Genomic DNA, 12372 nt, shown 5'->3' on the forward strand with positions numbered 1-12372 from the left:
ACTGGCCTACAAAATTTTAGAAGGCCTTATGTCAATGTGGTGAACTTCCTTTATCTTTTTTCGATCTCACTTGGGAATGCTTTAAAATTGTGGTCATTTCGTTATCGTCTAATCAGAAGAAAAATACATAAATAGTAAAGCATAAAAGAAGTACTCTTCTTATCTTCAATTGAACTTGCAGAAGAAAAGCTTACATGCAAAAAATCTGCTAGCCTAGAAAATTAAATTTCTGTCTATATGCATCCTCTAACTTGTCAAATTACATTATACTTAATAGGTCAATAGTACCCCCATGGCAAAGATATATTTACCTTCATTTCCAGCAGCAAGTGGATGGTCAGGAAGGATCATGGCAATGGGAACTTCGAACTCTGGCGGGTCTGAGTCAGCTTGTTTACTTTTGGAAGTAGAGGGAGAATGAACATTAGAATTGTCCAGCACTTCAGTACCCGGTTCTATCTTGGGCTCTTTCAACATGATCACACTGCTTGACGCCTCACCAATAGTCTTCTCACATCTGCCGTATGTCAAAAGTGAAATTGACTCTACATTCTCTTGTGCAAAACTAGCTCTCCGTGCATGAGCTGAAGCTCTAGTTTCTCTACGGCTTATTAAAGGTGTATCATGCTCATCTCTTTCCTCCTGTGGTGAAGCAAGCACTAATCTCCCCATATCCTCAACCTGTGGCAATACAGGCTCTGCTCTTCTCTGCCTAAGCAGTGCTCCCAGGGAACAATCAGCTTCTACCCTTAATTTCTTTGATGAAGGACTATCAGGGCCAAGCATTAATGATGAAGCTGTATTTTCACTCTGCTGTCTTAGCCTCTTCCTACTGACCTCAGCATCCTCATCAGCCACGGCATCTTGCTTTTTACCAGCAGTAGCCTAACAAAATTAATCAAACATTAAACACCGAAATGATTTACAATTGAACCTTAAATTGTTACAAATTTGAGTTATGAGCTCAAACCTAATTGCGCAGCTAATGTGCAATCTGGGTTACATACTTCACATTTTCCTGTACTTAATACCAAATGAGAAACTAATGATCCATTGTTTTATTGTTGATTTTTTTGTGGGAAAACTTTGATTAAGCTCTCATTAAGTTGTATCAATGACAACTAATTTCTATTATGTAAGAAATACTTCATACATACATCAAATATGCCCTAAAAATAGAATGGTCCAACAACTGTTACACTGTAACTTACTAATGAGCAATAATTATATTCAGTTTTCAATTCATCACACTTAACGTGCATACATCACAAATGACTAAAAGAACTTTTTTGAAAGTAATGACAATATACAGTGAAGCTTTTCAACTCCAATTTTACACCAGAAAAATGTCTGAAATTTTACCTTTAGCTCCTGCTCTTCGAGTATGCTATCTATCAGAACTTGATAACCATTGTCTTCAATGAGCTGCCAGTTGTTGTCATACACTTCAAGAAGCTTCTTTAAGAGAGGGGCTGCCACTTTACTGGAGAAACCTAGGTTCTTCATGGCTTTTTAAGAGAGGGGCTGCCACTTTACTGGAGAAACCTAGGTTCTTCATGGCTTGTAAGGCAGATCTTGCTCTTGGAGGAGGAGCCATCCTTGAATCCACCGAATAAAAACCTACCAGCCAAGAAACATCATAAAAAAGAAGGAAAAAAGAAGTGGCAATAATAGATAAAAGAAACATAGCAACCTTGTACAAGTTTGTACCAAAGAAACCCACCATCATGTGAATTCCAACAAATTATTTTGATGTGTGTGAGAATTACTTTGCTTTTTTTTATGTAGAACAGTCTAAACCATGCATAAAAAGTGCATATATCAACTCAATTATGGTTATCGTACACTATAACGGTATAACCAAGAAAAATCACACATCAAACTCAACAGAAACACCTCTCAAGGTAGACACATGATCTCAAACTTATGGACAAATATTATCCTTTCAGGAAACAAAAAGGAAATGCATGTGAACAACTGTTGGCTCAGCCCCAAACCTAACCATAAATTTCTAAAATATGAAATGCATCAAAATAACTAAGGGAAAAAGAGAGGAAAGAGAACCAGTAGCTAAGTAAAATGCAGGAAAATTAAAACCCTGAAAATATCATATTTTGCTTAAACTCCTAAAAATAAAAAAGAAAAACACAGCCTAATACCTCCGTAGACGCCTAATCCCACATAATCATGAAAAGGTAATAAATCAGAGAAATGTAGATATATATAAAGAGACATTGCCTTCAAAATCGAGCAAAAAGAATCGGACCAGAGATCGACGGACTGGAAAATTCCTCACTTGAGCTCAGAGACACCTCAAGCTCAAAAAATGAAGGTTTCAACAGCATTATTTTGATATGCATGAGAACTAATTTGCATTCTTCGATGTAGTATAGTTTAAGCCATGCATGAAAGAGGTGCAAACATCAATTATGGTCATCGTACAGTACCAAGAAAAACCCACAACAAATGTTTCAACAAAAAATGCCTCTTAACCCAGACACATGATCTCAAACTCATGAAGAAATATTATCACTTCAGGAAACAATAAGGAAATGCACGTAAACTAACTGTTGGCCCGAAACCTAAGTATAATTTTGAGAAGAATGGAATGCATCAAAACAGCTCAGGAAAAAAAATGAGGACAGAAGCTAAGAAAAATCGCAGGAAAATTAAAAACCTGAAAGATATCATATCTTACTTAAACTCCGCAAAATAAATAAGAAAAACAAGCCAAGTACCTTCCTAGAGGCCTCAACTCCCAGATAATTATAAAAAGTTAATTAATCAGAGAAATGTAGATATATAGAAAGAGATATTACCTCCGAAATCGGGAAAAAATTATTTCTCATTCTAGGAAACAATAAGGAAATGCATTTAAACTAACTGTTGGCCCCAACCCTAACTATAAATTTCTAACAAAACAAAATTCATAAAAACAGCTCAGAGAAAAAAAAAGGAAAATGGGATCAGCAGCTACGTTGCGCAAGTAAAATGGCAGGAAATTAAAACCCTGAAAAATATCATATTTTGCTTAAAACTCTGAAAAATATAACAAAAAAACACAGCCAAAATACCCAAATAATTATAAAAAAAACTAACAAATCAGATAAATGTAGGGTTTCAACTGCATTATCTTGATCTGATATGCAATGCGGGGGAAAACTCATATTTTTCATAACTCCGAAAAAATATTTAAAAATTACAGGAAAAAAAAAACCTCCATGGATGCCTAAATACCTATATAACGATAAAATTTTAAAAAGATAAGAGAAATACCTAGTTAAGCCCAATCGAACGAAGCGCCAACGATCGATTTTCGAAAGACAAGGCAAATTCTCAGGTTTAGGGTTTGGATTTTTTATCGTCGCTTCTTCTCTCTCTTTTTCTTACATTTTTCCCCCTTCGGATTTCAAGGAGAGGGAGAGTGTAAAGTGACGCTGGTGTGGTGTACAGGGGAATGGGTTTTAGTAAAACTGGTCCATCACTTGGAAAGACGTTAGATTTTTTCTTGCCCATGCACTTATGATCGAATGGATGTTAAACAATGGTTGCTTTAGCCGTTGGAATAGGATAGGTTTAATTCTGGTGTTCCTGAGGAACAATTAACAACGGACTGAGTCATGACTCATGAGCATCGCATTTAGCCAAACCGAAGCGAACCGCACCGAACCTATTCAAGACGGTTCGGTTCGGTTCGGGTCTGCTTATTTAGTTTTCACTTGGGTATAAATGTTATTTTTAAATCTAGTTTCACCTCTAATCTATTCACGAAGAAAGAAGCTCCTTACACTTCAATTTATTAAAATTTATGAACTATCAAATGTTATTGAATATTAGATGTAATCAAAATCTTATTCCTGCCAAAGCTTACAGAATTTTTTTTTAAAGAAAGCTTACATAAAAAATTAAAGTGATCTCAATCTGATAGACAAAGTAAATAAAAAATTAGGTAATAATTTGGATGTTGAGTATAGTTTCTATAAAATTATAAGTTTGATCCAAAGATTCTCTTGCATTATGTGTATCAATCGATGAGAAAGATCAACGAAATGTTAGAATCAACATTATGATTTTAGTTTCTTACCTCCAAAGTGGATTGGTCCAAAATAGCAGAAGCGAATAAATAATAGAGAAAGGTTAAAAACTAGAGATGATGAAAAGCCCTAGAATAGAAGATGACACCATTGTTGGGGTATTTCCATCACTATCAGGTCATGTGAAAGAAAAAGATATCAAGCTACAGCGAAGCAACTCTATATTGATTATGATCGGTTGGGTTTAAGCAAATACCGATAGTAATTAAAATGAGTAATACAATTCGGTCGGTTCGGATGGTCTGGGTTGAAAAAACTCCAACTCGATCCAAACCGAACTCTAATAAAAACCGAACCGAACTGTCAAATTTCGGTCAATTCAATCCGTTAGAACCGAACTATGCTCACATATAATCGCATTACTTGCTATCTATAGAGCAAGGAAATTGTTGGTCATTGATCTAGAATACAATTCCAAAAAATTTAAATTAAAAAAAAACATTAGTCTCATGTTTTCATTTTGGGGTATATTTCAGAAGGAAAAAATAACCTACATTAATCACTAGAATCAGGATCATACTCGAATTTCATAATGTGTCACTAAATAGCTATAGTAATAAATTTTCCGAAAGTCTGGATGGAAAATAAATATCTATAGACCAAAATACCCTTTTCTTTTATGGTACTCCCTATAATATGTATGATCTATGCAACAATCCTAAGGGTCACAAAAGTCCTTAAAATTGGTAATTAGTATCGTTCATATAGTGTGCGCGGAGACCTCTAGAAGTAAAAACTTAAGTGGTGCATTAATGAATTACAAACTTGAGACTTGTTACCAGTGATTAGTTTAGGGGGTTTCTGAAATAAACATAAATAAAATTAAAAATAATAGTAATATAACCATTGTTGTGTTTTATTCCCTGCTAAATTTGGTTCAAAATAAAAAGAAAATGATAGGGGCACATCCCCAACCATAACCTCAACCATCCCCCTCTCTCATTTGCTACAGTGCATCGTGACCCATATGAGATTTTAAAATTTTAAAATCTCATATGGGCCCTGATGCACTGTAGCAAATGAGAGAGGGGGTGTGGTTGAGATTGTGGTTGGGGATATGCTCCTAGTGCCACCCAAAATAAAATGCTCCTGGTGAGTATCCAGCGGGTTTGAGTTCAACCAGCATTTGAGGTACTTAATGGCCTTTTCTCTTTTCGGGAATAAAAGTATTTAGTGTGCACCCGGTACAAAACACGGCCCCTTATTTTTTAAGCAATGCATTTGAACTTGCCTCTCTAAGTTTTAATACATTTGATTTAATTATTGTATACTTAAAATTAGAAATCATATATACTCCTCTATATACTTAAAGAATAATCCAAGCTTTAATACATTTGATTTGTTTTACTATTTATGATACAGTAAAATACTGAAGTATAAATAGTAACTTCAAGTATGAGGAACATATTTGATTTTATTGTTTATGCTACAGTAAATTAATGTAGTATGAACAGTAATTTCAAATGTAAAGGGCCAGATTTGGTTTACTATTTACGATACAATATTTGCTATAGTATTTATTGTAGCGTAAACAATGACTCTTCGGATTCTCCTTTTAAGTATAGAGGAGTAGATGATAAAAGGAACAGGGATCTAAGAAATTTTCAATTTTTTACCATACTAGAGTCCTGAAACTGCTTTTGCTAAGACTTTTATTAAGCTCAGTACCAGATTCATGAAAAAGACGCATATTATTTCAAAATATATGCGTGTAGGTACAGGTCAACTCCCTAATTTATTTTGTCAGCATACATTCACAAGAGTAGTAAAAGGGCAACACAATGAAAAGCATGAAGAATTCAAGAGATATAAATACAAACAAATATAGATATTGAACAAATCGCAAATAGATTCTGTCTGCTTTATTTTCTCTTCATATTATTTTCTCTTCTTCATACTTTAGATTCTTTCTACTCCAAAAACAATCAGTTGAGTAAACACAAATAATTGGTAATAAACTCAAATTAAACAATTTATTAGCACTTAGCCCCCTTAATTCATGAGGAAGAGGGATGCTGCATACAACTTATCTTTCCAAAAATGAAAAATCAAGTGTTGAGTGCTAATAAACGGGTCGATATTATCTGCAATTTACCCACAAAAAACATATCGACTTTTCTTTAACATGGCAAAAAAGGCCATCTACATTGATTTGCAGCATTCCATTAAGAGAAAAATTTACACTACAAGAAAATAGAGTTTTTCAATCTATTATTACCGATCATCCAACATCAACACGTGAGAAGAAATGAAGCGAGGCAGATCAATTGGAATTATGGATAACCTCCTTATATAGTTTCACCACAAAAGATGGAGTGTCAGACAAAAATATGATTAAATTTCTCTCTGGCGGATAGTTCGCCCTCCTACAGAGATAGCTTGTGGAGTTTTAAGGGAGTTCCCCATGTTTCGCACCTGACAGTGAAAGGTTAATTAGAGCCTTCTTCAAAGAGAATGAATCGAAATCGAAATTAATGTAAAAAAAATGTATCAGTTTTCTTCAGTAGAAAACTATTCAAAAATGGTTTCCCACAGGGGCGCAGCGAGGATTTTATTGTAGGAGAAAAAGGCATGCATCAGAAGAATGCTAAAGGATTTTTTTTAAATCAATATATACCCTCTAAAATTGCCCTTCCGATCTTCATATATATTTGTCTACTCCACAACCCCACCCCAACCGCTCAACACCCGCCCCCCACACCCACCCCAACAAAAGGAAAATAAGTAAAATACGCAGGCCGATTATTGTAGTCGTCTCTGTGAGGGAACCAAATTGGAATACTCTTTCATTTTTGTTAAGATGATTAAACCTCCCTCACTCTTCCAATAGAAAGACTTGGAAGATAATTTATCAGAAACCATTTTTAAAATACCACAAAATTGCGTGGTATTTAGGTGAAAATCCCAACTTTTTTTTCCCAAATGCGTGCAAATCTCAACATTGAGGCATATTTAAATGCAAATTTAAGAGGATATAAAGAATACAAGCAACATACTAAACAGACATTTGACTAGTTATATATACAACTATATAAATCACAACAAAAAGCCAAAGCGATATAAAATATCACGAAATAAGAATCTGCTACACAGATAAATACCAGATATAAAGCAGATTTCAAAGTCAGACACAAGAAATGAAAGCAACAAAATAAATGAGAAAGATGTGGATCTCACCTGCATGAATAGATCTACTTAATTGCTCTCGAGTGAACTTCCTTTGGAAAAAGCTGATGCCTGAAAATAACTGATCATCTTCCTTCTCATCCAGCATACAATCATCCAATATGTCAAACCCATACTTCCATTCTAGAAAGGACTGGTTAAAAGAAGTGCATATAAAAGCCTTTTAGCCCCTTCCCACCTCATCTCCTGAAATCACAATGTTGTACAAAAACTTCAAATTCATGATATATTGACAATAAATAATAGATAATGTATCTAAGAAGACTAGATAAAATGCATTAAATATTCACTGGAACAGATAGCACTGGAAAGACTGAAATAAAATAAAAACATTATACTGCCTACCATTGCTCGGGTTAGTCAACTCTGAAGCAAATTGACACACTTCTTTCATGAGTTTTAGCAGCGAGAAATCAGGTTCTGAAATTTTGTGGCATTGCAAACATTTTTCCTCTACCATTTTTAAGACGGTATCAACACTCGGGGCGCTGAAATCAGGATGATCAGTCTTAAAGCTAAACTGAAGTTTCACCGCCCCCGTATATGAGGAAGCTATATCAATAGTAGAAGGAGATGCATCATGAGATGTGTTTCCATTCTCTAATCTGACTCCAGACGAGCTGCTATCTTTCCTTTTCCCCTTGTCTGTGGCCTGAGTTCTCTGAGCTGCTAAGGCTTCAGCAACATTTGCTTGAACTTGACTTTGTTGATATTCATCATCTATGTACCAACACACTACAATCAGCGACAGGAGAACATGACAGAAAGATTTATGGAACAATGATCATTCCAAATCAATAAATTGCAAACAAAAACCATATTAAGTTAAAGGCTGAATCTTAACATAAGCAAAAACATATTACACCTACTTAACTATATGTTATACATAAATAAACTTCAAGTCACTGCGTCAGTTCATCTGTTGTGATAGGTTTTTCTAGAAATGAATCTCTGAAGGGAGCTTTAAAAATTACAAGGCCCTAAAAATGTCAGAATGTTGATCAGGTTAGTTAATCCTAATTAATCTCATTCTTTCAAAACTGTAGTTGCTCCATAATCGTACTAATCAGAAGTTAATATAAGCAGTATCACATGTGTGAAATATTGGCTCTTATATATAATTGAACATGTAGCAAAACACTGGCATATCTTATGTTACGCTAAAAATTACGTGGTCTACAAAATTACATTGCATGTCAGTCTGCATGCATTCGCCTTTTAAAACAACATACTACAAATTACGGTAACAGGCTACTAGTGCCCGATAATATAGCTATACATTCATGTTCAGTACTCAGTGGGAATTGGATCATTAGGTGGGAGCATGGCAATAGGAACCCCAGATTCCTGTAGGTCATTATTAGTTTTCTTGGCTTTGGACATGTTTAGAGAAGTAGCCTTGGAATTTATTTAGCAACTTAGTACCTGGTTCAGTTTTGGGCTCTTTAAGATAGATCGAATTCCTTGACCTCCCACTAGCAGACGTTTTATCTCTGCCGGGCATCAAATGTTCAGCATTTTCTTCCAGAGAACTAGTTTTTTGTGCACGAGAAGAAGCTCTAGTTTCTCTACGGTTGACTGGAGACAAATTTTGCTCAGCTTTTTTAGAACTAAAAGAAGGTTCAGCTGAAGTGGGTTCAGTCATTTTCTGTCTATTACCAAACTGTGATGATGCAACATCAATTCTCCCTGTATCATCAACCTGCAATCGAACAGGATCTGCAATGATTCCGCCAAGTTGCTCTTCAGGAGAAACATCAGCTTCTAGCTTTGGTTTCTTCAGCAGAGTCTCTCCAGAACAATCAGTAGCAAGTGTTGATGTCGAAGGGTTTTCACTTAGCTTTCTTATTCTCTTTCTAGAATGCTCAGGATCATCACCAGCCACAGCATTTTGTTTTGTAGTAGAAGCCTGATACAATTGTTTGAATATTAAATGTCCAGTACCATAGTCAAGTAAGCTTATTTGTTATAGATTTGGCATCAAGAAAATGAATTGACAAGAAAGAGAATTAACAACAATTCTTTTAACAATCATGTGCAATATTACTAACAACAATATAGACACATTTACCTTTGCTTCCTGCGCCTCAAGTATGCTATCAATTAGAACTTGATAATCATTATCTTCAATGTACTCCCAGTTGTTCTCGTAAACCTCAAGGAGCTTCCTCAATATAGGTGCAGCCTCTTTACTGGAAAATCCAATGCTCTTCATAGCCTGTAGGGCAGTTCTTGCTCTTGGAGGCGGAGGCATCCTTAAATATGATCAATGAAAACATACCAATGAAATGCATTGCTTTCACACCAATGACAAGGAAAAGAAGAAATATCAAACAACAAAGCATTATTTCCTTTGAAAAAGTTCATGCCAAAGAAGTTCACCATTTTCCTAAATCCAAGCAATAATTCAGTGCGCATGAAATATCAGATTGTCTAATGAGAAAGAGTGCAAAATTCTTTTGCAGAGAGAAGGGACACTCATGTTACAATTGTTGTGCAGAGAACTTGGAATAATGCACAGGGTGATTGAAATCAACTAATAATCTAAACTTATGTATTAACATATGTACATAATTATAAGTACAAGGAAAAAATGCCAAATTCAGCCTTGGAATAGAGTAAAATAATGGATCAAAGCACAACTCAAGGAGAATCATGTGATCCTTAAAAATTCTTCAATTATGAAAATTGTAAATTCCCCCTTACTTTGACATTGATTCTCAAAGCTCAAACCCTACAACAGTAAAGAAAGAAGAGCAAAGAAACTTGAAGAGTTTCAAAAGAAATTTAGTAGAACTTCGCTGGTAGGGACCTAGGGTAAAAGTTGATCAAATAATTATCACATACTTCCAATAATCTCTGCTCAAATTTGATCAGAAGATTATTTAAGATAAATCAAATAATGTTTAGTATTCAGATATAAACAAATCAACTATAATTTGATCAGAAGATTATTTAAGATAAATCAAATAATGTTTAGTATTCAGATATAAACAAATCAACTATAAGCATTCACATATAAGATTTATTATAAATCAAATAATGTTTAGTATTCAGATATAAACAAATCAACTATAAGCATTCACATATAAGATTTATTTGCTTATCAAATATCCATTTAAAATTTGATTTCTTACGATTTATATTGTTACACACTTGAAGTTATGTTTTGACCTTCTTAAATTTTAAGTTCAAATTCTATACTAATCTGAGAGACTTAAGATGCTCAAATCGGTCCTTTTAACAACATTCAAACTACATGGTCATTCATCATAATTACAATGGCATAATTTTCAAATAGAAATTAAATTTATTTTTTTAATTCTTTTGAAAAACGAAAGTAAATCTTTAAACACATCTTCTTAAGTAAATAGTTTATTGTCCTGTAAATTTTTAACATTTGACGAATATTTGTATCTGAATTCAGGCTCAAAGAAATTCAAAGAAAAATAGAAAATTTTGAAAATTGTAAACAAATATGAATATGAACAACTTACTATTCAGTTTTATTCATTTTGAAGATCTATTCTGCGAAAAACTGAAGGGCCACCAAAAATGAAATGTTTGCAGGTTCTAAGCGAGTCACAGTTGTATACTCACTAGAAGTGCTGGAGTTACAAAGAATATGATTTCCTTTTTCTCAAATAATAATAATCATAATAATAACATCACTCTGAGAAAATCCAGCATCAATTAGGCAAGCATGCGTCTTTTGTAAAGTAAAAATAGAATCTTTAACTTCTTAGCTACTACTCAAATAACAAAATTATCATTAAATTCCTAAACTTGGGAACATATTCTCAAGAAATTACAGGACGATGAAAGTGGATAATGTCAGAGGAGATAACAAAGTAAACAGCTTGCATGTGAGATCGAATACCACATTGACGCCTAAAACGTCCAAATAAACTGAACGAAACGATAAATTTAGGGACATCAAGAGATCACCTTAGGGTTTCAGAGATCCCGAGCGTTCTGAAAGATCGAAGGCTAAGGAAGAGAAACCCAAGATCGAGCTCGAAACTCGCTATGCGATCGATCGAAGAGAGGAATTCGGTGGCATTTTCGATCAATTTTATCGAATTTTGAGAGGGAAGCAAAATGCTAGGGTTTATGATATCGAAATGATGAGGGTCTGGTGCTCCGCGGAGCAGCTACCTAATAAAGCTGCCTCGTGACTCGGATGTTTTTAGCCAAAATTTTTGAACCCGCAACGCTACGACAGCGGGTTTGAGTTCGAGTTTTGACCGGAAAAACTTCTGGGTTTTTTTGACATAAGTCCCATGCATCTTTATTATTTTAAAACGAGTCCTCAAATTATTGCAATTGCTTTTATACTCCCCTATAAGTTATTTTAAAATTAGTCTCTATTATTGGACTCGCTAGTCCCGTAATTCTTAAGTGATTTTAAAATTAGTCTCTTAAATCAAGAATAGAAGTAACAGTTAAGAGGATCAATCCAAAACTTGGGGGACCCAATAGAATTTTCAATGATTTGAGGAACTAATTTCCCTTTGATTGCTTCTTCTACTCTTGATTAGAGTGATTTTGTAATGATTTTAGGGACTAATATCAAACAAACTTAAGATAGAACAACAAAGATTAAACCACAGAAAATATAAGCATATAAAATTTTCATTGGTTTCCCCTGGTACATGCCTTCTAACTCTCCTGACCACTTTTTTCCTTCTCTCTTTTTCCAAAATGGGAGGGGGCGACCAAATATATAATTGTCTATCCTTGGTTCGCACAGTAATTAAAATTCAGAATGTTGGATTTAAATCTAATTAAATCTATTTGTGGGCACATATGATTAATCTGGGTGTATTGCTATCCTTCGGGATAACCCACTAAAGTGATCAATCAATTTGGGTTAATGAGTATTTAAATATAATCATGGGGTTATGTGTGTAGATACCAGGTTGTAATTATGATTTGATGATGGGCCAAATTGTAAATGTACAACATCTATAAATAAGGGGTTATGGTCCCTAATCTAGGGTTACATTCTCTAATTCTCTTCACACCCATCTAGAGAAAAATTTGGCTAGAGAAACCCTAAGGTTAGAAGATCCAAAACCCATCTCAAGTT

The 12372-nt window shown here is 34.4% G+C and overlaps 2 protein-coding genes across 5 annotated transcripts in view; both read right to left on the reverse strand.

Moving 5' to 3' along the window:
* LOC109847146 (probable inactive histone-lysine N-methyltransferase SUVR1) overlaps positions 1 to 3412 on the reverse strand; it is a 9769-nt gene extending 6357 nt beyond the window's left edge. The window contains exons 1-4 of one of the 3 annotated variants that reach the window (XM_020416390.1): positions 3277 to 3412; positions 1546 to 1620; positions 1363 to 1493; positions 312 to 885 (exon numbers count right to left, since the gene is read on the reverse strand). In XM_020416390.1, coding sequence (XP_020271979.1) covers positions 312 to 885; positions 1363 to 1493; positions 1546 to 1597 — 757 coding nt within the window. In that variant the 5' untranslated portion in view covers positions 1598 to 1620; positions 3277 to 3412. Of the gene's footprint in view, positions 1 to 311; positions 886 to 1362; positions 1494 to 1521; positions 1621 to 3276 lie in introns of all 3 variants that reach the window. The other 2 variants (XM_020416391.1, XM_020416389.1) reach the window with 2 other exon arrangements.
* LOC109847147 (probable inactive histone-lysine N-methyltransferase SUVR1) lies at positions 6039 to 11420 on the reverse strand. 2 transcript variants are annotated; one of them, XM_020416393.1, is made up of 6 exons: positions 11229 to 11420; positions 9352 to 9535; positions 8706 to 9189; positions 7626 to 8015; positions 7272 to 7466; positions 6039 to 6509 (listed from the first exon to the last, which is right to left on the reverse strand). In XM_020416393.1, the coding sequence occupies exons 2-5, from the start codon at positions 9532 to 9534 to the stop codon at positions 7444 to 7446; spliced, it is 1080 nt and encodes a 359-aa protein (XP_020271982.1). In that variant the 5' UTR covers position 9535; positions 11229 to 11420; the 3' UTR covers positions 6039 to 6509; positions 7272 to 7443. The 2 variants fall into 2 exon arrangements, with proteins under 2 accessions (XP_020271982.1, XP_020271981.1); XM_020416392.1 differs by having other exon boundaries at positions 7626 to 8000; positions 11229 to 11413.

The sequence above is a fragment of the Asparagus officinalis genome, chromosome 7, assembly GCF_001876935.1.
Source record: "Asparagus officinalis chromosome 7, Aspof.V1, whole genome shotgun sequence".
NCBI lineage: Eukaryota > Viridiplantae > Streptophyta > Magnoliopsida > Asparagales > Asparagaceae > Asparagus > Asparagus officinalis.